General features: G+C 46.7%; 2 protein-coding genes across 10 annotated transcripts in view; both read right to left on the bottom strand.

Moving 5' to 3' along the window:
* The window catches only part of NRK (Nik related kinase), a 96,505-nt gene extending 93,554 nt beyond the window's left edge, over positions 1-2,951 (bottom strand). For all 4 annotated transcript variants that reach the window (XM_042876728.1, XM_042876729.1, XM_042876730.1 and 1 more), the window contains exon 1: positions 2,890-2,951. In XM_042876728.1, the coding sequence (XP_042732662.1) occupies positions 2,890-2,946 (57 nt within the window). In that variant the 5' untranslated portion in view covers positions 2,947-2,951. The remainder of the gene's footprint in view (positions 1-2,889) is intronic.
* Positions 2,952-18,440: 15,489 nt separating this feature from the next.
* The window catches only part of IL1RAPL2 (interleukin 1 receptor accessory protein like 2), a 333,005-nt gene continuing 326,039 nt past the window's right edge, over positions 18,441-25,406 (bottom strand). For 5 of the 6 annotated variants that reach the window (XM_042876751.1, XM_042876750.1, XM_042876753.1 and 2 more), the window contains one exon: positions 18,441-21,434. In XM_042876751.1, the coding sequence (XP_042732685.1) occupies positions 20,737-21,434 (698 nt within the window). In that variant the 3' untranslated portion in view covers positions 18,441-20,736. Of the gene's footprint in view, positions 21,435-22,696; positions 23,478-25,406 lie in introns of those variants that run through there. The other variant, XM_042876755.1, reaches the window with a different exon arrangement.

Raw genomic sequence — 25,406 nt, 5'->3', positions numbered from 1 at the left:
ATCCCAAGCAACACAGGAACACCACACAGGCTGAAAATGCTCAGCTGGCTGTTCTGCAAACATAACATGGTGAATTTGAGCAATGTACTGAAGTCTTGGTTTTGAACGCGAACCAGATTGCAGTTTGTTTTCATGAAAGATCCATGTGCCAGCAGTCAGTGTGCCACACGAGCCAGTGCACATCCTGCTGGTCTAGCACCAGTTACCCCAACGCCAGCCGGTTATGAGATCCCACAGCTTTGCAGATGGAGAGGAACATCCCATTGCAAGGCACAGGCAAGGAATTGTTTGCTCCTGCATGAGTGAGCACATTAATAAATCTGTACCTTCAGCTGAAACTCACTTGAGATCTATATAAAAACATTAAGAAACCAGTCTCCCGGTTTCTGAGCCATTTTATCAGTCCTGCTCATTTCTTGAGACGATTTCATTGCGAGATGTATATAAAGTATTATTAGTTCCATGTGTCAGTTTTACCACATCTGTTTCAGCAATCTGTCATGCCAGTCAACGCATATCAGTACCGCTGAGGGATGTGATACAAAAAAACAACCTTTACTTCAATTTCTGTGACACTACATGAAAACTTTCTTTTTTTTTAATTGTAGCAAGCTTCTTGTCCACTCCACTTACATGTTATTCTTTTAATATAAATATTGCCTTCGTCATATCTCATGTGGAAATTTTTTACTTACAGAATATCCCAGAGGAAATACGTGGGCGTTTTTCTGAGCAGAATCTGCCCCCCCCGGCACGACTATCATGATAAATGGCAGCAGCTTCCACTGCCAGGGCAACACAACAGGGACTTCCACAAGCTGGGGAACCCATGACTGCCAACTTCACAAAACATTTTTTTGTACCAGGGCCTCCTGGTGCATGACATCCCTGTGCACGACATCCCGCTGCTCACACCTCTCCCCTGGGAAGCTTGCTCTCTGCTCCTGTCCCTCTCCTGCAGAAAGCAGTGCTGCTGAATTGCAGTGCAATGCATGGGACACAAAGCCAGGAAGGAGCTAAAGTGTATTTTTCAACTCAAAGGAGTTACCACCCCTCTCATTTAATTGACTGCCCTGCCCTGACTCTTCTCCTCTGCATTTGTTTATTATGCAAATACAATCATTTCACGCGCCTCAGAATCAGCTTCCCACTCTCCCTCCACTCAATTTCATTCTGATTTAGCATCCTAGTAGCTCATTTCAGGAGGCTTCAGACACTCCAGGAAAAACCCAAACAATTACCTAAAATAAATGACAGCATTAACTCGAATATAGCTGAAATCCTCCCCATCCTCGCAGGCCAATGGAGCACTAACGCTGCTAGCCTCCGCAGCTCTGTGCACAGCCAAAATACTTGGCCATTTCCTTTTTAATGAAGATGCAGGAGTGAACTGAGCCTAAGAATCATAAAAGATATTAATTTGGGCTCTCACTTTGGTCCTTGGATTGTCCTTGTTTGCTTGGCCATCAGCATAGCATCCTCTGCTGGCAGAGCCCCCACAACCAGCTAGCTTCCTAATTACCTGGGAGCCAGCACCATCGCTGCTGCAGCACTTCCTCACAGCTAGAATCTGGGACCCTTGATCCACCTAACCCTTCCCAGCCAGCCCCTGCACGTCACCAGCTTCACTTTGACAGATGCCAACACCTTGGCCTGCACATCCATCACTCTGAGGTTAATTACTGTAAGGCACAGCACCATATGGTGAGCTTCTTGCCTTCCTGCAAGTTCATGGCAGAGTGCTCCAAAGGCAGCAACACAACTGCTGGCACAGAGGCGACACAGCCATGTCCACTTCCACTGCAAGGTAGAATGAAAGCCCACGTGCGCAGCAGGAGCCTGGCCAAATGCACTACCTTGCAGGTAACAACAGACAGGTGCCTGAAGCCCAGGTTTCTGTGCTGGGCACCTCTGCCATCAGCAGTTTTTTAACCACCTGACTGCCCCAGTGAACCCACACTTGGAAAGTTTGCAATTGCTACTGTCACAGCAGGGCAGGGCTGCACCAAGATGCTCCTGCAGCATCTGCAACTGCAACCCAAAGCGCCTTGGTCCAGGAACAGGGACAGGACAAAGCAAGCAACTCTGGGGCAGGGCTAGCTGGTGCTGGAGAATGGCCTGGCTGCAGCTGGCCAGACTCCGCCGGGAACCAAGGGTGAGGGGAAAGGAAGCGGCCATCCCTGCTTGGTGTGCGTGGGCCTGGCCCCCCTGGGTGCTGAACACAGTCCAGCACAGATCCCCAACCCCCCCAGACCTTTGCCCCTTCTGCTGAGGACCAGGCCCACACTGCACAGCATCAGTGAGGCTTCTCCTCGTGCAGGGCTTTACACGAAGCCTGCAGGCTACCTGCAGGACGTTGTGAGCTTAAACTGCTTTCTTATCACTTACTGAAGGAGATCAGATTCAGCTGCTATGCTCAGAGACTCGCGCTGCTCCGAGCACAGCTGGGCTAAAGCCCTCCTCCCAGCCGGCAGCTCCGTGCCAACCCCGCGGCCGCTCCCGACCCCGCTGCTGCCTTTCTCCCTCTGCCTCCTCTCTAGTGCACTCTCCCTACCATGTGATTTTGTGCAAAGCCTTTTCCCAACCCTCTTTCTTCGATATTTTTAGCCAGCAGCTCTCTGCGCTCCCTCCGGCCGCGTTCCGTCCCAACCCAACGCTTCCCCGCGCGGTGCCCGGAGCAGCGCGGGGCCGTCAGACACCGGCGGGGCGGCTGCCAACGCGGCCAGCCTTCGGGCGACGTGACAAGACAACGAGAAGCGCACGATCACAATGAGAAAAACAGAGTAAAGCGGTTGCGGGCTGACTCGTTAGCTCCACGACCTCCCTCCCGGCGCTATTTTCTCCGGCACCCCTCACGTCCCGCTCGCCGCCCCGCCCCGCCGCCCTTACCCGCAGCGCGGCCAGGTCGATGCCGTCCAGGCTGCGGGCGGCGCACTGCCGCTCCATGGCGCCCCGCGGCCGCGGCTAACGGTCCGCTCCGGTCCGCCCGCCTCGCCTCAACCCGCGCCCCGCGGGCGGCCCGCGGCGGCCCGGCCGTGCTCCGGCGAGCGCAGGGAGGCGGGCATGCCCGAGCCGGAACGCCCTCCCCGCTCAGCGGGCCGGGAGGCAGCCCCGGGGCCGGGCGGCCGCGGGCAACTTTCGTAGAGACATTTCCTCGGGCCAACTTTGCGAGGAAGTGACGCGGCTCGGCGTGCCGCGCCGGGGGCCACCTGCACGCCACGAGCGGCCCCCGCCCCGAAGGGGGTGCGCACGCGCCGCCCCACGCCCTGTGCCGGGGCGAGGCGAGGCGAAGCGCGCTCGGGGTCCGGCCGTGCCTCCCTCCCCTCGGAGCGCGGCTGTACGGCAGCCCGGGCACCGCGCCGCCCGCGGGCCCAGGTGCGCGCTGCGCCTCAGGCAGGGCTTTGCGCCCCGCGTCCCGCTGTGCGCCGTGCGGGAGGCGGCCGTCCCACCGCGCCGCCGGGCCCTGCAGCCACGGCGCGCAGGCAGCGGTTCTGACTTTTCATTAAAATTAGATACATCTCGATAAGGAATAGTCACGCCTGGATCCCATCCCGAGGGCCTGAGAAGCCGCTGGCAATGTCCAAGAGCCCCATGGCTCAACCCCCCGGACAGCGAGACAGCGTAAAGAAGGGCAACGAGCAAAACTTAAAAATGCTAAATGAATAATAGAGAAATCGGAGCAATAGCAGGGTAGAAGAGGGAAAAAGCAGCGGTTGCAAAGTAAAACTCAAGCTAAGGGTCACTGCTGTGCAGACACGGCCCTGCATGCAGCGGGTGTGTGGCGTGGAAAGGGAAGTGCAGTACATGGGGACTGAGCTTCCTTTACTTCCCCCAAGGAAACTCTGTGCCCAGGGCTGCAGAGGCTCCCCAGCCCGCTGCGGACTGCAGAAGCTCAGCCAGCATGCTGCCTGCTTCCTCTGGTGTTGTTTGTGCCCTCGCTACAGGTGTGAGGTTGGCAGGAAAAGGAAAAAATAGATAACCCCTAATGGAGCAGGATTTCCTGTCTGCAGGAAGTAAACAGCTTCTTGAACGTTAGTTTTAGCCTGCATTGGGCAAACTGACTCCTTTCAGCATTTCTCAGTCCTCTGAACTGCTCTGAAAATTCAAAGTAACTGTTATTCAGCAGAGCTGGACACCAGGGCTGCTCCGTGGCTCCAACCCGCAGCTCTGCACTGGGAGGCTGGGAATCCCAGCACTCAGCTGGGGACAAACCCTGCTCCAAGCCCCGTGCCTGCACTCCCCAAGCCCAGGCAGAACAGGATCCCTGCAGGCCCCAGCACCAAGCACTTCCCTTCCAGCTTTGCTGGAAGCTCTCTGACTTCCTGGGGAGAAATCACATCCTGCCCATGCCAGAGGTGCTGCAGGCTCTAGGGGTCAGGGATCAGCACCTTCCTTTCAGAGCACAGATCCTTCACAAAATTCCCTGCAACTTCTTCTGTATAACCTGGAGATTTTGGACATATCTTCAGAGCACAGCCCTTAGCTGAGAGGTGCTAAAGTGATTCCAAAGCACATTGAACGTCTGGACTGCACTTCCTTCTTTCCCAGGAGCTCTGTGCATTGCTTAGGAAGGAAGGCCAATGCTTTCCCATCTCACATTCTCACAGACTGCTCTGCCCTCCCTTGGTAGCCCCCAAGTTGCCCAGTGCTGACCACAGGAGCTCCACATTCCCCCACCTGCAGGGCTCCTGCCTGCCCTCTGCATTCATGGCGATCTACAGCACCATTCTGGAATGGATTTATTGGTACTAACAGCCTCTGTGAACTGGAGTACAACATCTCTGCTGACAGAAATCCTGATTCAGTAGACCAGCCACTAATTTAGAAGCCAATCCCTTCCATTTCATTTGTTGTGTGATTTCTTGCCATGGCTGACTGTGGAAGGAGGTCAGGAGCAAGACTACACATCAAAACCAGTACAGGGCGGTGCACAGTCTGGGACTGGCTATGTGGTGTCTGAGCACTGTGTCTGCACTGTGTGTGGAGCCTCACTGCGTCGTGCCTTGAAAAACACCTTCATGGCTCAGCCAAGCTGCACCACATCCCTGAGATGGCCGGGGAAGGTCTGAGCTTCATGCTGGGGGCACCCGCTTGCTTACCTCTCTGTTTAAAGGGCGTTGAAGTAAATGTTCCTCCTGCCCAGCCCACTTCATAGCTTTGCGCTTTCCAGGACCCAGCCCTGCTTTGAAACCACAGCGAGATGTCTTTGTTTGCAATGGATTTTTGGATCAGGCTCTGATGGCTCTGATGGCTGATGGATTTTTAGATGAGGCTCATGCTTTCTCCTATTTGAACTAAAGAAAATTCCTCTTCTTTCCAAACGTGGCCAGCGCATGCAAACCTGGCTCTGCCCTCAGCCCTGTGCTTTGCAAGTTGCTGCACTAGGACTGAGGGACAGGGCCACTGCTGCTGGGGAGCCAGCAATGCAGAAACCCAGACAAACCGAGCGGCCACTTCCCACGCGGCAGCACACGCAGTAGTTTGCAGCCCTTTAAAAATTAAACAGCGTTGTCAGTTCCTGGCAGCCGCACTAGTTTAGCCACACAGGATATCCAAAAGGAGACCAAGCAGCTTCCTTCCCCGGTGATTCCTGAATGGATGGGGCGAGGTGGAAAGATTGCCTCTCGCTGCTGGCCTGCGGCCAGGACGCCCACCACACTCCCACAGAACCCAAACGCCACTCACTGGGACTCCTGCAGAAATTCACATCCTTTCTAGTGGCAAGCAGAGGCCTGCTGGCAGCACACCCCACACACCAGGAGCCCCTTCTCCAGCTTTTCCCCGCTGGCAGCACAGCCCACAGCACTGTCCAACCTCAGCAGCTCCCGGGCAGCAGTGCTGCTGCGGGCAGTGCTGGTTTTTACAGGCGAGCACACGTCCCTGTCACTCTGGCAGCACCAACCCCTCCAGCTAGGAGAGCTGGAGCTTTGGGAATGGCGACATTCTGCATTTTTGGCTTTTGAATTTTCCGTTTCAGAGCCAGTTGAATCCCTGACTTGGTGTTGTAACACACAGATCACATCTATGGCCATGTCCTTGTGTAAGAGCTATTTCTACTGTGCTGCCTCTCCATTAGAGGTTCTTCTGCTCCTGTTTTCTTTCCTTCTCCATTGGGTATTTCACCTCGACTATATGCCTGAACACTAACACAGATCTGCACGCTATGGCAACACCAGTGCATGCAGCCTGGCTTGCAAATTTGCAACATTAAGAACAAGATGATTTATGGAAATAAACTGAACTCATACATTTTACACTGCTGCCGTCTGCTGAGCCAGGGGTTATTCCCTCCTTTCATCTGCAAAGTTCTCTCTTCAGTCAAGTGGCAACTGCTGTAACTGCTTTGCAAGGAACGGTAGCTATATGTTACTGGGTCATCAGATCCCAATGGGTTTTATGAATACCATAATGAATTTCAGCCCAACATCTGTCTGCTCTCTGAAACAGATGCAATTATGGGAAAAAATAGCTGCTGCCGCTTTGCAGGCAGATTTCTGAGAAGGAGAAAAAAAAAAAGAAGAAACAAAATACAAAGCAAACTGACATCTCACAGTTTAATGACTACCACATTAAACTTAATCAGTAAAAATATAATGTAGCATACACCCAACTCCTTTTGTGGAAGGAGAAGACGAGATATGACAACTTCTCTGACACACAGAGGGTTTTTTGACATTTAGAAAATCTCGTAGGCACAACTTGGATTTTGCCAAACAAATGCTGACCTCAGCTGACTCAGTCCGGGGTTCCCTTTTATCCAAGCCACTGAAGTTTGGTGGTTAGCTAAGAGGGAACTTGTCTCTGAATCACCCTTCGTTTGAGGGAACTGTCAGATTACAAAAAATCAAGAAAAACAGAAAAAATGGACACGGGGCCTTGGGCTTTGATTTTTGGTTTGTCCCCTTCCATCCCAGAGGGAAGGAAAATCCACCAACTTGAGGTAGAAATGACATTCATGTACTGACAAAAAAACCCAAACCCTTAACTTTGTCCTATCTTCTTAAACTTCTCCGTGCCACGTGTCAGCCTGAGTGCATTCTCAGCAAATTGAGCAATTGAACAGAGTTCTTTTTTCTGTCATGGTGCAAGCCTAACTTATGCGTAAAATTGTGTAATTTTGTGAGGCACATCTTCAACTACAAAAGAAATGCTTACATCATTGCTCAAGTACAGCCACACATCTGGAGCCCCCTGCTTCTCCTTTCTTAGAGGAAAGAAGGAAAAAAGTGTAGAAGAGGAACTGTACTTTAGGAGGCCTCCTCCAGCCCTTCGCAATAGAACCTGCCCTTTGTGACCCATCAGACATCTCCAGGAACGTCTCTATTTTCACTTCAAATTCCATTCAGTTCCAAGCTGCTTTTCATCTTGGTACTTTGGCAACTTTGAATACTGCAAACACGCTCGGATGCCCCAGTGCAGTGCTGGAGCCCTTTAAATCCTTTTATTTTCCTCAAGGGAAATGCATTCCCATCCCTGGGACGTTGCCTAATTTTGTATTAGAGTGTGAGTGAGACTGCTGGATAGGGAAGCTCATATGATCCTTGAGCAACAGTGTCCTTTTCCAACACTAACTCGTGAATAAGAAGTCCGTGCATTTTGCTGCCAGCCCTATCTGCACGTTTGCTATCTTTGTGCATTAGCAACCAGTGCACAGCCCCCAGCCAAGTTTCACTTCTGCCCGCAGCACAGTGCTCAGCCTGCAGCAGGCAGCGCTGATGCTTCGCTGCACCCCACGGCGCATGGGGCAGCAGTGGGTGGCTGCAGCCACTTTGCTGCTGTGTACTGCAGCTGTCAGATGAGCCTGTAAACATTTTAAAAATTAAAAGTAACAGGTTGTTCAGCGGCTTGGGAAGCACACTGAGTCTCTGTTCATCTGCCAGTCATTTACCAATATCAAGTCCTGGATGCACTGTGGGGAAGGAACGCAATCGTGACAGCAGTTTGAGGCTGGCTGTGTTCACCGTTTTCAATTGATGACCTGGAAGCAAACACTCAATAATCGCTGCTTCGTTCCCAGAGGGCACAAAGGAAGTGAATGCCTTGGTGCCACACTGTGCTGGGAGTTGTGGTAGTGTGAGCAGAAAAGTCAGATGCTCCCACTTGGCTTTGGTGAGGTGATGCTCCAGATCCACTCTGTCCATTGTGAGAAAGGTGCTGCAGGCTTGGACTCCGTGCAAGGAAGTGGTACAAACATTAACAACCAAGGACAAAAGAGCTTATTGTGCCCTGAGCTGAAGCTCTTACCTTATTAACAGAGCAGTGACTTGATATTTTCTTCCAAGGAGAAAATGGTGGGCACTTCAATTACAAAAGACACAATGAGAACCAGGAGTTGAAGCAGAAACCAGACAAAGAACCAAAGCAGAAACAAAGGCTGCATATGCAGGCAGACCAGTTGGTTCCCATTTCTGAGCCTCTGGTTCCAGCAAGGGCGAGGAGGAGTGCTCAGAGCCCCCAAGGACAGTGGCTCCCAGCAACTGCCCAGGCTGCTCCCAAGCTTCCAACAGGGAGAGCTGGGGATTTCAGCCATCACAGCGGCTTAAGTTCTTTATGGAGTTTAGCTCCATAAACCAATTAAGCATCTTTAAGTCCTTGAGCCCTCATACCTTCTCCGAGCAGTTTGCGTGCCAACCCTGCTCCAAGGAGTGAGAACTGAGTTCGCCTCTCTGGGACCTGATCTCTGATGGGGCCATGAGCAGCAGCCTCCAGCGCAGCCCAGAACTCTCCAGACCCACGCGAGGCACTTTTTTCCAACAGCCTCATTTCTGCTGGCGGATGCTTACAAGTTTGGAAAACCACATTGTAAGATCCTATGGGAATACCCATCACCAGCCCCTTTGGTTTCCTGTAGGACAGATCTTGCAAAAGTATATGCAATTGCATAGGAAATGCATAGGTTTGCATGATAAGCATATAAATAAAATCACTGCACATCTCCTGCTGTGGCTTTCATAGACACTTTTTATGCAGTTACCCTACACCGTTACCTCATACTAAGACACAGCTGTAACTCCTGCACAGGCTGAGCAGCAAGCTGTGATCGCAGTGTGGCTCCGTGGGTGGTTGTGGATTAGCAGTCAGTGACCACTGAACCTTCACCGTGACTGAAACCCCCACTGACCGCCTAACCTGCCTCTGTCAGTGCCTTCCCACGATGGGCCCCAGCACAGCACTGGGTGCGGTGTTTCACGAGGTCTAACCGCAGCCCTAACCATGACACCTCCGGCCTCACATCCCCCCCAAAAGAGGAGCGCCCTCAGCAGTTGCTCCCCGCAAATGCAGAGGACATTTTGGACAGTGAGCTCGCCTTCCATCCAAAGCTCCCCAAGGCCATGCAGCTCCCGCTGAAGCCCTCTCCACACCCCTGCCTGCAGCCCAGCCTGCGCACACCCATCACTTGTGCCACCCTGCAGAGATCAATCGTTCTCCCGGCCCAGACATGCCTTATGCCATTTGCTGCATTCTGTGGGCTGGGGATGGTCATGCTTCTGTGAACAATGCAGCACAGTCACATGTTTGTATTCCCACTTGCTTTTCTCCTTTTGGCTCATTTGATGGCTCTCCCATACTGATGCTAGCTGTTTCTTCAGCCATATTTAATCCCCCCCGAGGCCTCCTACACTTTTTCAGTGCATATACTGGCATTAAATTGTCTGTTATCCTGTCCCAGTTTCCACGTTACAACTGCAGGAAGGATAATCATCACTTACCTTTTTTTCTTTTTTTTTTTCCCTCCTCTTTGCTGCGTCCCTTTCCATTGTTTATTCTGCATCTAGACTGGGAGGGCTTACAAGTCTTTTCATGATTATTATTTTTTCCACATGTCCAAGCTCAAACTGAGAATGAGAGAGCTTCCAAGGCTGATCCTGACTTGGCCAGCATTTCTGTTGCATTTTTCTTTTTAACCTTTTGAGAGCATTTTCTGTCGTCCTTCCTCACTTAGCAGCTGTGAAGCTGGAGGTGCCAGGGGTGGGTTGGGGCCAGGTGCTGAGACCTCCTGGTGTCCAGGTGCAGGGACATGGCTCAGCAGAGAGGCTCCTGAATTTCACTTAGGCTGGAACCTGCCTGCAGCTCGGTCCAGGGAGGTGCTATAGTCATCACCCTGTCACTTCTGTGATCTTCGGTGCAGCTCAGCTGGGGCCCTTTTGGTTGACTTCAAAAATACTGGATACCTTCTTGAAATTCAGGTGGAACGCTTGGTTTTCTTCTTTGGATAGCAAACTAGAACTACACCTGGTAAGAACTAGTATGGGTACCAAACCTGTGGAGTGCAGGTGCTTTTTTGTCCTCAGTAGAAGCTGCTGGATCACCAGAAGCCAAGCGCTTGGTGAAAATGCCATCTTTTAAGCTGCTCAGATTAGTGGGAAAATCCCTATTCAGAGGAATTGGGTACAGATCCCCAGTGCCTGCACTGCCTTGACTCTGGCTGTAGAGTAGTACAAATTACAGCAGAATATCATCATTAATTTCAGCTGTCCTGTTCTGGTAAATTATCATTCATCTCCCGAAATGGATATCTCAGCAGGAGACCTTTATTTTATTGCCTCAGTGTAAAAGATCCCCACCGGTACCTCCCTCTCAATTAGCAGCCTCTGATTTCTCTGGGGAAGTCAATCTTAGGCGTAGTGCTGTGACTTACGCCTGACTAACAGCATCAAGACCAGACACAGCACCAGGATACTTTCACCTTCCAACACATACCTGCAATCTCTCACCAGGGCCTTGTCTGCCTGCTCAGGAGTTAGTCACTTCCTCCAGCCTGTGGGGAAAAGAGCAAAATTAAAGAGGTTTTGCTGTGTTCCCACAAAGCCCACAGCCATTGCGCCAGATCTCTGCTGTTCTGTATGCAAAGCACCCAGGAGTGTGAGCTCACACCTCATCTCAGTATCATTACTGCCTTCACCTGACTGGGGGCTTCACCCGCGCCTTACCTGGGATTATGTCCCTGAATTAGCTGAATAGTATAAAATGTAATTCGCAATTGTTACGGTGAGCTCTGCTGTGGTGTGTGGCTGTTCAGCTGAGCTTGGCTTGCCTCAATTGCTTTGTGGAAAAATGCCTCCCACATTACCATTTGTGAGTGCTATTTAAGAAGCTCGTAACTTGCTACAAATTAAAATAGTTGAGGAGGTTACTTAGGGATGCTTTAGACTAATTTTGATGTGCAGCTTTGCCATTACTGCCAGTGCTGTGGTGTCTGATGGTTCTGGGTTAAGAAACAGAAACAGGACAGACCCTGTTGTGGACTTCCAATACTTAAAAGGAGCTTATAAGCAGGAGAGAAAGTGACTTTTTACACAGGTAGATAGTGATAGGACAAGGGGGAATAGCTTTAAACTAAAAGATGGGAAATTTAGGTTCGCTATTGGGGAAATTCTTCCCTGAGAGGGCAGTGAGGCCCTGGTTCTGCTGCCAGAGCTGTGGGTGCCATCCCTGGAGGTGCCCCAGGCTGAGCTGGGTGGGATGCAGGTAGCCTGAGCTGGTGCCTGGTTTAGTGGTTGGCAACCTTGTCTTTATCAGGGGTTGGAGCTGGGCAATGGTCCCTTCCAACCCAAGCTGTGCTATGATTCTACAAAATCATACAGCTTGGTGAGGTTCTGGGGCCAGCATGGCCTCATGGCGCGGTGTTTTAGTGCCACTGCATCTCCTTTAGGGCAGGTGCCCAGGATGCCAGCCCCAGGCAATGCCCCCATGCCACCAATTGTGAGCAGACCCCTCTGCTGCTGAACTGGGACAAAAATTCAGTCTCAGGGCTTGCACTCACCTCTTGCTGAGTGAAGGGAAAAGGCAGCCAAGCGAGAAGCCCAGACCTGGCACTGCCACACCAGGAGCAGCCATCACACGGTGCAGCCGGGCACTGCCTGAGGTGAGCGTGGCCATTCCATGGGGCCATGTGGCTTCATCCCCTCCTACCCATGCCTACCTCGGCTTCTGCTACAGCCCACCCAAACCACTGCTCCTTCCTTGAGCTCTCCTGGGGACAGATTGTGCTTTACAGTCTTACTGTAAAATAACAAGAACCGGGCTTCTAAAATCAGGAAGTTTCTCCGTAAGTCTTCTGTGCTTTTACTGTAATTGCTCCATATGCTCCTCTGACAATTCCTGTGACCTCACCTCCACCCTCCAAAAAACCAAAAAGAAAGAAAGAGAAGGCAATTCCCACCATGCCTGAGACTCAGCAGAGCTCTCTGCACATTAAAGAAGTAGAGGCTGCCAGCTCTGAGTCTGGAACTCTTCTCATACAAGATTGTTAACCCTCAGGGTACATTGGATGAGAATTACTCTCTTGCAACATTTGCTTGGCTGCCAAAATGGAAAAATGATTAGCAGCTCAAAGGTTGCACTGCTGTATTTTGCAAGAGAAGTCCTTGTCATAGTCTGCCACCATTCTGCTGCCTGGAGGCAACATTGCACAGTCCTGGCACTTGTGGTCACAGGGAGTTCCTCTGTTGCCCTGTGGACACATGCCTTCTCTTTCTCCCATGGAAGGAGTCTCTCATCTCACCCGATGTCTGCACCCAGCCCTGTGCTGCACATAGGCCCCCTGCTACAGCAATGCTGTTTCAATACCTCCTCAAGGACTTTGGCACCTGAGTGAGAAGGAGGATGATGAGTTTGGAACATACAGCTGCTGGCTTAGCAGAGGGATTTGAAACAGATTTCTGGATTGTTAGTATAACTGTTCTCACGATTAGCCACTTCAGCCTCTGGTTGCTCCTCACAGCCTGTCAGCTGGGAGCAGAGCAGTGTGGGTAGCTGTCTTTGGGCCCTGTGGAGCACAGGAGTTGGGTACTTGCATTTTGGAAACCGTGTCATAGAATCACAGACTGACAGAATGGCCTGGGTTGGAAAGGCCCACAGTGATCATCTGCTTTCAACCCCCTGCTGTGTGCAGGGTCGCCAACCAGCAGACCAGGCTGCCCAGAGCCACGTCCAGCCTGGCCTTGAATGCCTCCAGGGATGGGGCATCCACAGCCTGCTTGGGCAACCTGTTCCAGTGCCTCACCTCCCTCTGTGTGACAAACTTCCTCCTAAGTTCTAACCTAAACCTGTCTCAGTTTAAAACCATTCCCCCTTGTCCTATCACTATCCACACTTGTTAACAGTCATTCTCCCTCCTGTTTATAAACTCCCTTCAAGTGCTGGAAGGCCACAATGAGGTCTCCCCGCAGCCTTCTCTTCTCCAAGCCCAACAAGCCCAGTTCCCTCAACCCTTCCTCATAGGAGAGCTGCTCCAGCCCTCTGATCACCTCAGTGCCCTCCTCTGGACTCACTCCAAGAACTCCAGTCCTTCTTGTGCTGGGGACCCCAGGTCTGGACGCAGAACTCGCACAACCCTTGAGACATTTGTGTGCCTCAGAGCATGCTGCAGTTACCACTGAAGTGCATTCCCACCCGTGACTGATCTTCCAAGCACACAACTTCAACAGTGAGTGCTGCTTTGGGCTGTGGGCCCAGACATACCCATACCTGTGCTGGTGTAAGCATTTTGTAAGCAGAAATTGTTCAGAAGGGTGACTGAAAACTTCCGGCCCTGGACTGAAGCCTCCCCCTCAGGCTGGCAGTACCGTATCACAGATGCTGACTCTGTTCATTATGTTGATGGGTGTCAGCAATAAAGTTTGAACTCTGTTCAGATTTTCCCTGAGATTGGCAGTGAGGAGCCAGAGCTTTGAGCTGGGTTCAGGCTGGTTGTTAGGTATAAATTATCTGTCAGTTCCATTTTTTCCCCACCATCTCCGTTTGCCAATAATTTGCTACAACAGAGATTTCCTGTCATCTCATCTTCTCGTCAGCCTGTGTTCTTCCAAAACCACTTTGTTGCCAGTGATTAGCTTCTGTCTTGTCATCTCTCTGCAGTGAGCTGCTGATCCCAAAGGAAGCGTCCCAGTCAGCTCCGGGAGAGCCCTTCTGTGTTCTCCAAAACGTGCAACCCATGTACAGGACATTTGGAGGCTGCTCACGCAGACTGGAATAATCTTTTCTTTTGGTTGAGAGAAGATGTGGCCCCCGAGCCAGGCTGGGGCAATTCGCAGTCTAATCACCAACCTTGTCCAGGGAATGTGCAGAGCTTGGGACTGGGTGATGCAGCATGACCCCACCTCTGCCTATGGCTTTTGTTTGGATCTTGGGCAAAATGGATCCTGACCCTGTTTTTCATTTCCTAAAGAGAGGATGAAAAGATTTCCCTAGCCCAGTTAGGTGTTAGATTGATTCATGATCATAAAGCCTTTGATATCTTTTAATCAAGGAGCTGTTAAGGGCTTTAAAAGTTGTTTTTATTTGTGGAGTAGATGCTAATTTTCTCTGCACAGCCTACAAGGAATTCAGACTAATGCTATCTGGGGTGTAGGTATTCAGTGCTCCCTCCTATGTGCTGGCAGAAGTTACCTTTAAGCCATATACACATACCGATCAGAGTACATTGTACTTTAAAAGCTTCTTCACATCTCATTAGAGCTTCTCGAGTTCTCTCATAAGAGGCAAATTTACATTAAGTCTAGGCTATGTCAGGGTCTGGATTTCTCAGGAAAATGTCTTGGTAGTAAAGACAAAGCCCCTGACACTACCAGCATGAGAATCGTTAGTGCTCTCTTCCACATAAATCCCAGAGCCATGATCAGAATCTCAAATAATTTGAATTTAAATAGAAATGAGAAGCATGGTTCTCCCTCTGACAACTCTTACTTTCACCTTGCCTACACTGCTCCACTAAAAGAGGTCACAAGAGACTTTGTAAATCCCTCCATATAGCACAGTCTTTACTCGTGTGTTATTCTCTAGTCATTAGCCAGCACATCAGCAGCCAACAGCCAACACCTGAGCCCATCTGTCACGCGTGAGCGCGGTGGCTACTGGCTACCCCACTGAACTCCAGCCCTGTTGGCCCTTTCGTTCTGGCGGATTCAGCAGTAGCTGTCGCTGCTCACGCTTTGGCCATCCACTTGCAGCCAGGAAAATATTTATCACTCACTGCTTTGTAAAAAGGAATTATTTTACAGAATTGAAAGAAATAGTGAAACTCATCTAATACAAAATACGTTGTTTTCTCTTTGTGTTTGTCCTGAAGAGAAAGCTCTTAAAATCTTGCCAAGCCTATTCCACTCTATCAAAATGAATTACAAAGGGTGTTTATGGAATACCTACCATGAGAATCTGGCTCAGCTTGACAAACTGTATTTTTATTATTTATTTGTTTTTCTGCTCGGCCTATAGCTGTGCAATGATATTGTAATGAAGCAAAAATGCTGACAGGTCATGTTCTGCTTCTATTGGCAGTGCTGCTGTTTTAGATTTAAATGACAACTATCCTGGCAAAGCTCGGTAACTTTTGCTTCATAGTTCTTTCTTTCAGACCTTGTATGCCTCTCCGAAGCAGCCTTATTAGCCTCTGGATTTCTCCAGCAGCACTGAAATGATGAAATGTCTTTTTGCAGTGAGCAATGTAAGCAATGCAAAGCTGTCCCCCACTCATCACCCCAAACACATCACGTCATTTCTTTAGGGAAGCAAAGTACATTTCAGCAACAAGAAAGTGCAAATCAACATTGTTCTCTGTGTTTCCCCAGATGTGACATGCCCCCGCTATCCATTTTCAAATTTTTATTTCCTCCTGTAACATACAGCATATTTCAGATTCCCATATTTTTAACATATGCTGTGCTAACTGGAGTCAAAAAGGAACAATTTGAGTCACTGTTGCTTACCAAGTTTAAAAACCTTAAACACTTTCAAGACAAAGGGCATGGTACTTTTATATGTTGGGAGTACAGACTCCCCAGCGGTAGGAGCCATGGCACAGCACAACCTGTGCCCCTTGTGCTGCTTACCAGAGGTGACTGAACAGCACTGTTGGCATCACGTGTGAGCTCCAAACCCACAGGACCAGCAGGAAGCACAGATTTCTACTTTGTGGGGAATTTCCACACACATAAAACAGAAGGGGTTTTTTGTGTGTGCGTATGGAATACGCCAAGAAAATTTTCTGTTCGATGGGAAATGACAGTTTAATTTTAAAAGGATCAAAACAAGAGTTCTGAAGCAAGTGAGCTGGCAAAAAATGGTATTGTTCAGGGGAACTTTGCCCAGCGACCACTGAATAGTGGACAAACATGAAGTGTTCATGCAAGGGTTGTCACTGTGCTGTGCTGAATCGGCATTTCTGCCTGCAAAACACTTGGACTCTGTGACAACTCTTTTCTTCCTCTCCTTTCTTCACGCTCCGCACTCTCTTTGCCTTCCAATAACTCTGCGGCCCCAGCACGAACCTTCAAGTGGGACAAGATGCACAAAATGCTGCACGGAGGAAGAGGCTTCCTGCATTGTGCTGCTCATCAAGGTCACAGGGAAAGCCCTCGGATGGCCCAGTGGGACACAAGAGACATTGCTCCCAACTCTGGCACTGAGCTTCCAGGGCAATGTCACTGCCAAGCTGGTGAGCACCAAGGACTGCCTGTCCTGTACCCACGATGGCAAGACTTGCCAGCTGCTCTGCCACAGCACTTAAATCTATGCAGGAACCAAAATCAGACAAGCTGCTCTGAGGATCTGCATAAGGGCATAATTCTTAAAGTGCTTAAATACCGTTATTTCAGGCACTGGTCTATGAACCAGTCTTCTAAACCCCACACAGTAAAGTATTTCTCACCCAATTAAGGGGAATTTAAGTATGTCCTTATGAATTTGCATGAATTAAGTCTGTTGAATCAAAAGAAGCTGCTGAGAGCGGAGTAGAAGTCCTTAAAAACCACATGGGTTTTGTTCTAGAAGTATCTGTTATTTATTCTCAAGTCCTTATCTTGTTTATAACAAAGAAATGAACAGAATTCCTTTCCCAAGGCTGGACAGTGCTGGAGCACATCCGCACCAGAGACAAAAATAAGCTTGATTCAAGACAGAGTAAATAATCAAATGCTTATTAGTCTCTAGACTTACTTCTTTCTGGCCCTTTGGTCTTCTCTTTATTCCCCTGAACACAGTAAAAGTACTGCTTGGCTTTATAGCTTTACTCTAGGTCTACTGCATTTGATGGAACTATTTTTGTTAGACTGGAGGGTTTTTGCAGCAGGCTTTGCAGACAGAAGATGGCAATATGTTAATACAGCTTTCTCATGCAGTGTCTACAGAAAGGATTACTAGAACACTGGCTAAGCACGCAGTCCCATTCCCACACCCCCCTCCACAACTGCCCATCTTCACTCTGCCTTGTTACTCACATCAAAATTACCCTGCCCTCTCTCTGAATGTTCTTTAGGAGTGTAAAATCTGTAGAGTGAATAGGTTTTCAATTTCTATCCAATTTCTATATACAACCTTCAAACCATAATTGCTTCTGAAGCACATCACACACAAAGGTAAATATCCAAAGAAACATTACAACCAAAGCACTTAAGATGGACGTGCCCCAAATCAGAAGATGTGCATGGCTGCAGGAAGGATCTTTACTGCCTGTGAGCTTGTCAGGCTGTTGTACAGGTTGTCATACAGGTTGTCATGCAGACATACAGGCTGCATACAGGCCTACAGTCTGTTATACAGGCTGTCATAGAGGCCTGCAGGCTGTTATACAGACTGTTACACAAGCCATCACATAGGCTGTCATAGAGGCCCACAGGCTGCCATAGAGGCCTGCAGGCTGTTATACAGGCCACTACACACGTTGCCATACGGCACCGTGGGTGGCAGGGGCTGCACAGCCGTGTGAGCAGGATGCAGCCATAAGCACTGCCAAGGGAGAGCCCTGGCTTCATCCCCAGTATCTCCAGCTGAATAAGTACGAGGCTTTGGTGAGACAGAGGAACGCAGAATGCCCTTCTATTTCAGCTAATGAAGTTTGTATGAACGAGCAAAATGTTTTGGCATCTCTGGCCCCGATCCAGCTGCAGGGCAGCTACAGCACGACGCCCATGGCTGCGCACTGGGAAGGCCCCCAGCCTCGGTGCCATCCAGGTCCCACTCACACATGCATTTCACTGCTTGGCAGGATTTTTCCAGGCCCTTCATCGCTACCTACAGTGATGTCTGACCTCCTGCACGTCACAGCCGTGCTACACGAAGCTGAGACAGCAGAGGCCTCCTGAGCTCAAGTCCCTTCCCCGCACTGAAAGCAGAGGGGTACAGGCAGTTCTGATTCATGTATATATTGTCATCGTACTCAATACACACTCTGAAATCTTAAAGCAGATTGTGACTTGTCATCTATAACTAAAATATATCGATACACGGACACACAGTGTGCTTTGCAAAATGACAGAAAAACTGTTCTTTTCATGTTACTTCAATACAAACATGACTGCATTTTGCTTTTGAATAGCTACTGCTCTAAGAGTAAGCTGTCAAGTAAATGAATTTGCTATCCAACTCTAATCATTGTAAGTAAAAGAAGCAGACCAATCTGTATGTGGATTTTTCTTTTTTTTTTTTTTTTTTTTTTTGCAGTTTGCATGCTTAATACAGAACTAGTAGGTTTGAAATCTCACTGAACATTCTATGTGAATTAACCGGATTCTAAAGTAAAGTGGAAAGGAAAATAATGAAAAGTACAGCTTTTCATTTAAACATACGCAGCTCTCTTCATGCAGGGTTTTCTTTACTTTTTTTTGTTCTTTTTCAAAATTACATTTTGCATTAAAGGACACAGCCAGTGTAAACACAGTCCGTAACACTTATAAAACAGTGCAAATTTCATAGATTTCTGGGAGGAGGTTGAGATACATATATTTATAATGGAGGTAAAATCACTCTCTTTCTCAGTAGAAAAATATGTATATTAAACACCTATCGATATGTTCCGAACTTAACTTCACAAAAGAGCAAGTTATAGTCCTACACTGTGTAATAAATCAGTATCTTTCCTAGAGAACCGTTGTGGTGTTAGTGTCAAATGCATAATGACAATACTGGAAAAAGCAACAGGAGAAATGTATTTTTTTAGAACCTAAGGAGAAGTTTACAGATAAAACTGATGTAAGAGGGCACAGAATAAAGTACTGGGGAAAGAAGCAATGGAAAAGTATCGACCTCTATGAATTATTGCATGTTTGAGATCGTTCTCATGGCCTTTGGGCCAATTCTGGATACTTCTAAGTCTTATGTCAGTGTTTGTTTTCACTTTGACCGTAGGGTACAATTTAGGAACCACTACTAAACATTAAAGATTTACTGAGCTTGTTTGCTGATGGAACCACAGGCAGCTGAGTGCAGAATGCTAACTTTTATCCATGCAATCAAAGAGGACAATGCAAAAAACATACTGAAATACAGGCGAGATTGCCTGCCTTACAAACATTTTTGGGGACTTGCTCCAGCAGATCTTACTGAGACAAAACTCTCATGCCTACTGTGTTTTCAGTGAAGCTGTGCCAAAGGCTTCTGCCTTTGTTATTACAGCTTTTTCCATGAGTACGGCTGTCTTCATGGTCTGACTGGAACCTGTGATCAGCTGGGTCTGGAAATCCTAATGAAACATCCTTGTCTGAGCAAAACTCAGATTCAGTGCTTTCCACAGAAGATAAATGAGAGAGTCCTCGTTTGACTGATGGGAGCGTGTACAGAAGAAATGGAAGAAATGCAAGACTTTACCAGCTTCTTAAAAATATCACTTTTCACCAGTTGCACAGAGTGGAAATATTCCTGCTTCAGCCATATTTTAAGAGGATGTAAATTGTCAGGTAGATAGAGAGAGAACTGCCTCAGGTGATTATCACTGCATTTGAAGTCAGTTTACTAGTAAACCTGGATAATTCAGCACTTCATCTCTGAATATTGCTGCAGTAATGATTTTCTATTGCTGATGTTTTCAGAAAAAAAAAGGTTAATTTGAAATTTTAACTGTTCATTTTGGAAAAAAAAATACCGTGTAAAGTTACACCGCCTTTTTACAAACCTGAACGCAGCTCGGGAGATCTTAGGAAATTTCAAATCAATGCATTCACCGACAGACAAATTTATACTTCAGTCAGTTTTAAAAATGTCATTAAAAACCTGCAAAAATAAGTCTGAAATAATCTATTAATCACAGAAAAGTTGTTTTAAATCCCGCCAAACACCTCCCAGTACCCTAATAAGCTGTTTAACAAAACCATATTGCTAACCAGCCACTGGGAATGCAACATGTCTCAACAAACAAATGAAGAGGTGCTGATGCAAGCAGGTGATTTATTCTTTAGGAAGTGTTACTGTGCACTTTATTGATAAAGCTTCATCTGCATTGTTTCAGCTCGTCATCTTCTAAAATGCATCTGAGAGACAACGATACTGGGAGGAGTTCCTCCTCCTTCCTATTGAACAATTAACCCCTTGTGGTCTGTGCAGGAGATAATTTCTGTAGCATGATATGATACTGGAATTTCAAACTGTACTGAAGTTCACACGAAAAAGCCAACAACTTCAGTGTATTTGAAATACTGTTACTTAGATACAAATGCTGGAGATCATATACAGCAAACTGCTATCCATCCCTAAGTGCAGAATGACGGGATGTGCTTTTTCTCTCCCCCTTTTTTAAAGAAGCAATCAAGCTGTACATTAAAAGACAGGAAGGACATTGCTGACTTACAAAAGAATGCCCTCTTTGTCAGTAATTTGTAAATGTAAACAAAAAAGTTCAAGTAGAAAAGCAAATAAGTGTGCCGCTGCTTCAAATATGATTTGATGCCCCGTGGGGTTTGGGCAAAGTTCTTTAAAAATGTGTCTTCATGGCAGTCATGAAGCATCTCAAAAGTCTCCTGATCTTCACTACCAAATATCACTGGTGAAGCTAAGCTCCCTTGCTGATAAAGGTAGCAATGGGTTGTTCCTGTGAAACTCCTGGGAGTCCTTCATGGTATTGTTAAGAGGTAGCTGTCCATTTAGGAGTGTCAAAGGTATGTTACAGTATGTATGATGGTTGCTTATGGAAGCTATTGGCAATGTTGCTGCTGACACATCATATTCGTATCCTCTGCAATAATGTCTCATTTGCACAGAATCTGCTCGATGGCAATCAGTTAGATCAGCCCGCGACTCTACCAGCGTGGCAGAAGTGCCTGTGACGGCAAGAGAGGGTACAGTCTGGAGGTCTCCAAAAAGGCCCTGCTCCGCAGAATCCAGGACCTGACGCCGAGACACCACCTCCTTTTTCTTCCCTGGCATTTCAAAGACTAGGCGCTTCCAAAACTTAGAATTCAGTTTGCTGCTTTTTGGTCCTTTCCACTTGACCACTGAGAGAAGTTTGATGGTGTGCTTTAAAGATTCCACTTCATGATAATTCACTTTCCCTTTTAATTCAGTACACTCAATCAAAATAACTTTGATTTCTCCACTGACTAGCATGTTATGGAGTCTGTTTTCCATCTCAAAAATACTCCATCCTCTCCTGAGAATATAGTCTGGAGTTAACACGATAATGAGTCTTCTGCTTTGCTCAACACATCTTGTGAGATCTTCAATGTAGGCTACAAATTATAGAAAGAGAGAAAGAGTAAAGAATAAAGAAGACTATTGTATCAAAACATCAGGCTTGCAATTAAGTTTAACAAAATCCTACGGCTCACTGATCCACCCCACTTAAGACAAGGGGCACTTCATTACATACTCCAACAGAAATAGGATTGTGTATCACAACACATTGCTATTAATAGGATATATAGAGAAAATGCCTTCATAACATCCTCAATCCTTAACTGTTTTTGTCTGCTCATCTCAACAGGATGACATTTCCGTCATCTCCTCGCTGTGCAGATGCATTAGTGCCTAAAAATACACAGTTCACTTACTGAGAAATTCTAGGTCAAGATCAATGTAATACTTGTGTAAATTTTAACATTAACACTGCTTATGATTAAAGTCACACTGAGGGAAGCACACTCTGGGAAGCAGTTCTTGTGTTTCGGATGGAAGGACATGAGGATGCTGTGGGGTGTGGAAACTGTAACTAGCAAGAGCTTAAAAAGAAATCAACCCTGAACACATGCAGAAATTGTGCTATTGCATAGAAGCAGCAAGGCAGCTCTTTCTTCTTCCGGTACTGGCCACAAAATCACAAGAGTGTTCTTTGTAGCCCAACAGTCTGTTTTAATATTGCAACCTGTGCTTCTATGTACCCTAAGGTATTAACAGAAACTTCACAAGTGATGGGAACAAATGGAAAATTTAAGCATATTGGATGTGTTTATTTGCTCAAACATCAGTGACAAGGAAAATAATAGTAATCTTCTTTTATTCATGCACACCAAGTAGTTGTGAATGATCAGTGTAAACAGAAATACCAGCCCCATCATCAGCTCCATGGTGTCAGCTTACTGATCTAGAAAATAATCTTGAAGTTGGACTCAGGGTTTTGATCCAGAGTTTTATTTGTCCAGGGAGGGTAGGAAGAGATGCCAATTGTATTCTTGACATGGAACAGGATGGGAAAGAGATCTACTTACAGACCTGATCCAAAACCCATATAAATGACCAAACTTCACCAAATTTTGAAGGGTTTTGGGTCAAGACCAGAGAAATGAAAATAATTTAAAAAAAAAAACAAAACAAACAGCTAGGATCAGAGAAGTGTTCACTGGTTGCACAGTGTTGTGACTGCAAGCTTAGAGACATGATATAACCACTGTTTTTTCTTTATAACTATGTGACCCTCTTGATCATGCTACTCAGAATGTGCTGCTGACAACAGAGGAGAAGCATGTGTTATAAATGAAGACTTGGACACAAGAGCTGCACAGAACAGATCTTTACTCAGCACAGGGCAGGGCCTCTCTTACACACACTGCCCTCTAGCAGGAACAATGATTACAAATAACATCATTAATCAACATCTGTTACTGCAAGACTCATTTTTATAGAGACTCATTTTTATAGCCTCAGGCACCATACCACAGCATGCTTATTCACACCACTTCCAGTAAAGCAAATAGCTACAAAATAGGCCAACAGGAACACATTCTAAAATAGCTTAGAGATTGAAGGCGTAGTTAGCATCAAATCTGCCTTTACTAATGTTTTATTTCACCACCTAGCAGCAAGAGGAATTTCTTTCACAAACGGGAAAAAAGAGGCAATTGCAAACATCCCACAGACAAACAAAAATTCAAGACATACACATACATTACAAATCTCTGCGCAACAATCCTGACTTTTAGTTAACGCTTTAAGACTCTTCAATCATGCAGCAATTACAGTTATTTGATTTTTTTGTCTTAAAATATTTTATGAAGAAAAACCCCACATTGCTCTGTGTAAGATGGCTACTCATTAATGAAAAAACGCCAACATTAGGATCCACGGGAGAGGCAGCGGAGAGGGGAGAGAATCAGCAACAATAAGAAAATGATAAGCAGAACTGGTGAAACAAAACTTAAGGAAAGGTAGAAATGTTCAATACAATGGAAAGAGATTATCCCAATGTATCAACAGCTCAGACTCTTCATTTTCTTCCTTTCTTTCTGCTCCCAAAAAGAAAGAATTTAGGTGGGAAGCTTCATCATTAGAGGTTGAATCTGCAAGATACAGTAAAACAACATGCTATCATGCATCTTTCCTGAGACATATTTACCCCTCCTCCAAACAACTCAGAACACTGCAATGTACAAGACATTCTCAGCAGGACACAATACCATTCAGTACCACGTATCCAGGTTAGAGCTAAGCACAGCCATGCATATCCTATACGCAACAAATTAAAAAGAAAAGTCACTTCCCTTTCACATCTCCAAATATCCAGCAGTAATAATTTCAATAGAAACAATCCCTCCGTTACTCATTACATCATTTCAATCAAAAACTCACCAAACATTGCTTTAGTTGAAATTAGGTGGGAAGATGACAGGAAAAATCCCTTATTTACAGGTGGACACTTCTCCCCTCTGTGCCTCTCCCCTGCTATGCCCAGCTTACTTGATGGACATTGCAACAATTTAGAGCTCTTCCTACAGACAACTGAATAGAAACCTTCACAGATGAGCACGAGGCGCTCCTGCAAAGTCCAGCAGCTGGTTCAACGACAGACACAACAAATGTACAGGAGCCTACTGGTGCACTGAAGATGAAATACGCTGTATTACAGAAAAATGGAGACCCAGATGAAAAGTAAATACATTTTCCAGCCATCTGCCCCAGAAGCATTGTATGCTCTCAATAACTTCAGCCTGAGACTACTACTAAGGTCAAGTGACAGCTTCTCTGGAACGTGTGGTTCCATTGGGCAAGCTCTACAGCACGTCCAACGCGTACATCGAACATTCCTGCATGGAAGAGCAAAGAAAGACTGATTCTTGTCTTAGTAAGGCCTGTGGAAATCCACACCTTATTTTCTTCAGTGGAACAAAACTGATTGTATAAATTGTGGAGTTGCTAAATCATCCTTCACTTCCAAATTAGACACTGCTCCAAAAACTGTAGGTTGATGCTGCAGTGTGGGACGGAGAAAGAGAGTTGATTCTTCCTTCCAGAGAGCTAAAAAGTAATTGTTAGGCAATGGCTGTTTCACTTTCATGAAGAAGTTAAAAAAAGACTTCAGGATTCACATCACCGACCGTCATCAACTGCAAGACTCCACAGAAACATATTTCCACCAGGTAAATCTCATCTCATTAAGACTTCATTTCTTTTCAAAAGAAGAGTCAACTTCAATGACATTTCATTGTGAGGGGAGAAAAAAAATCTTCAAAAACATTGGTATGGAATAGTCAGCTTTTCTTCCCCAAAAGTATATTTTATCATAAACTTTAATACAAAAATAAAACGCCAGAATCAGAATTAACCCACTTGATTTTAATGAAGAACACCTAAACCATTTTAACCTTTTTTAAACCTTTTTTTTTTTCTTTTTCTCCTTTCCTTAAAATACCATTTTGCAATATGTTGTCAAACCAGTTTCACGTTAGCATTTCTCACAGGTCAAAAAATCTTGCACTTTGGGTAGCTGTATCAGTAACTTACTTACATCACGTACAGTGTGATGTCCAAGGAAGTATGAACAAGAAATTTACACCCATGAACAATCATGGTTTTTTGCATGATTACCCTCATTAATGAAGATAAACGACCTGACAGCAAATACACACACACTCGACACTCAGCGTGAAGTGATGCTGAACTGCAGTTTGGAGCACTGAAGTCCAAGATACGCATCCTATCTGGAAGAATGTAATTATGCATAATTGCCTATTGAATCTTGAATGAGCTACATTAACCACGGGCTAAAAGTAAACCCAGACAACCAAATATGCAAACAATCCAAGATCAAGAAAACTAATAAGCACCATGGACACAGAGTTGCTTACACAAAGTCTGACTAACTAGACTCAGATGATCTTCAGAAGCAGATAAAGAAAAGCAATTATGTCATGTTTTATGTATGTTTTTAACCAGGGTAGTCTGCAGCACCACAAAGACCAAAGAGTATGCACCATCAACCATGCTGGTTC

The sequence above is a fragment of the Lagopus leucura genome, unplaced genomic scaffold (assembly GCF_019238085.1).
Source record: "Lagopus leucura isolate 7727_CA_CO unplaced genomic scaffold, USGS_WTPT01 Super-Scaffold_100016, whole genome shotgun sequence".
Classification (NCBI taxonomy): Eukaryota; Metazoa; Chordata; class Aves; order Galliformes; family Phasianidae; genus Lagopus; species Lagopus leucura.
This window is presented reverse-complemented; position numbering and strand designations above follow the sequence as displayed.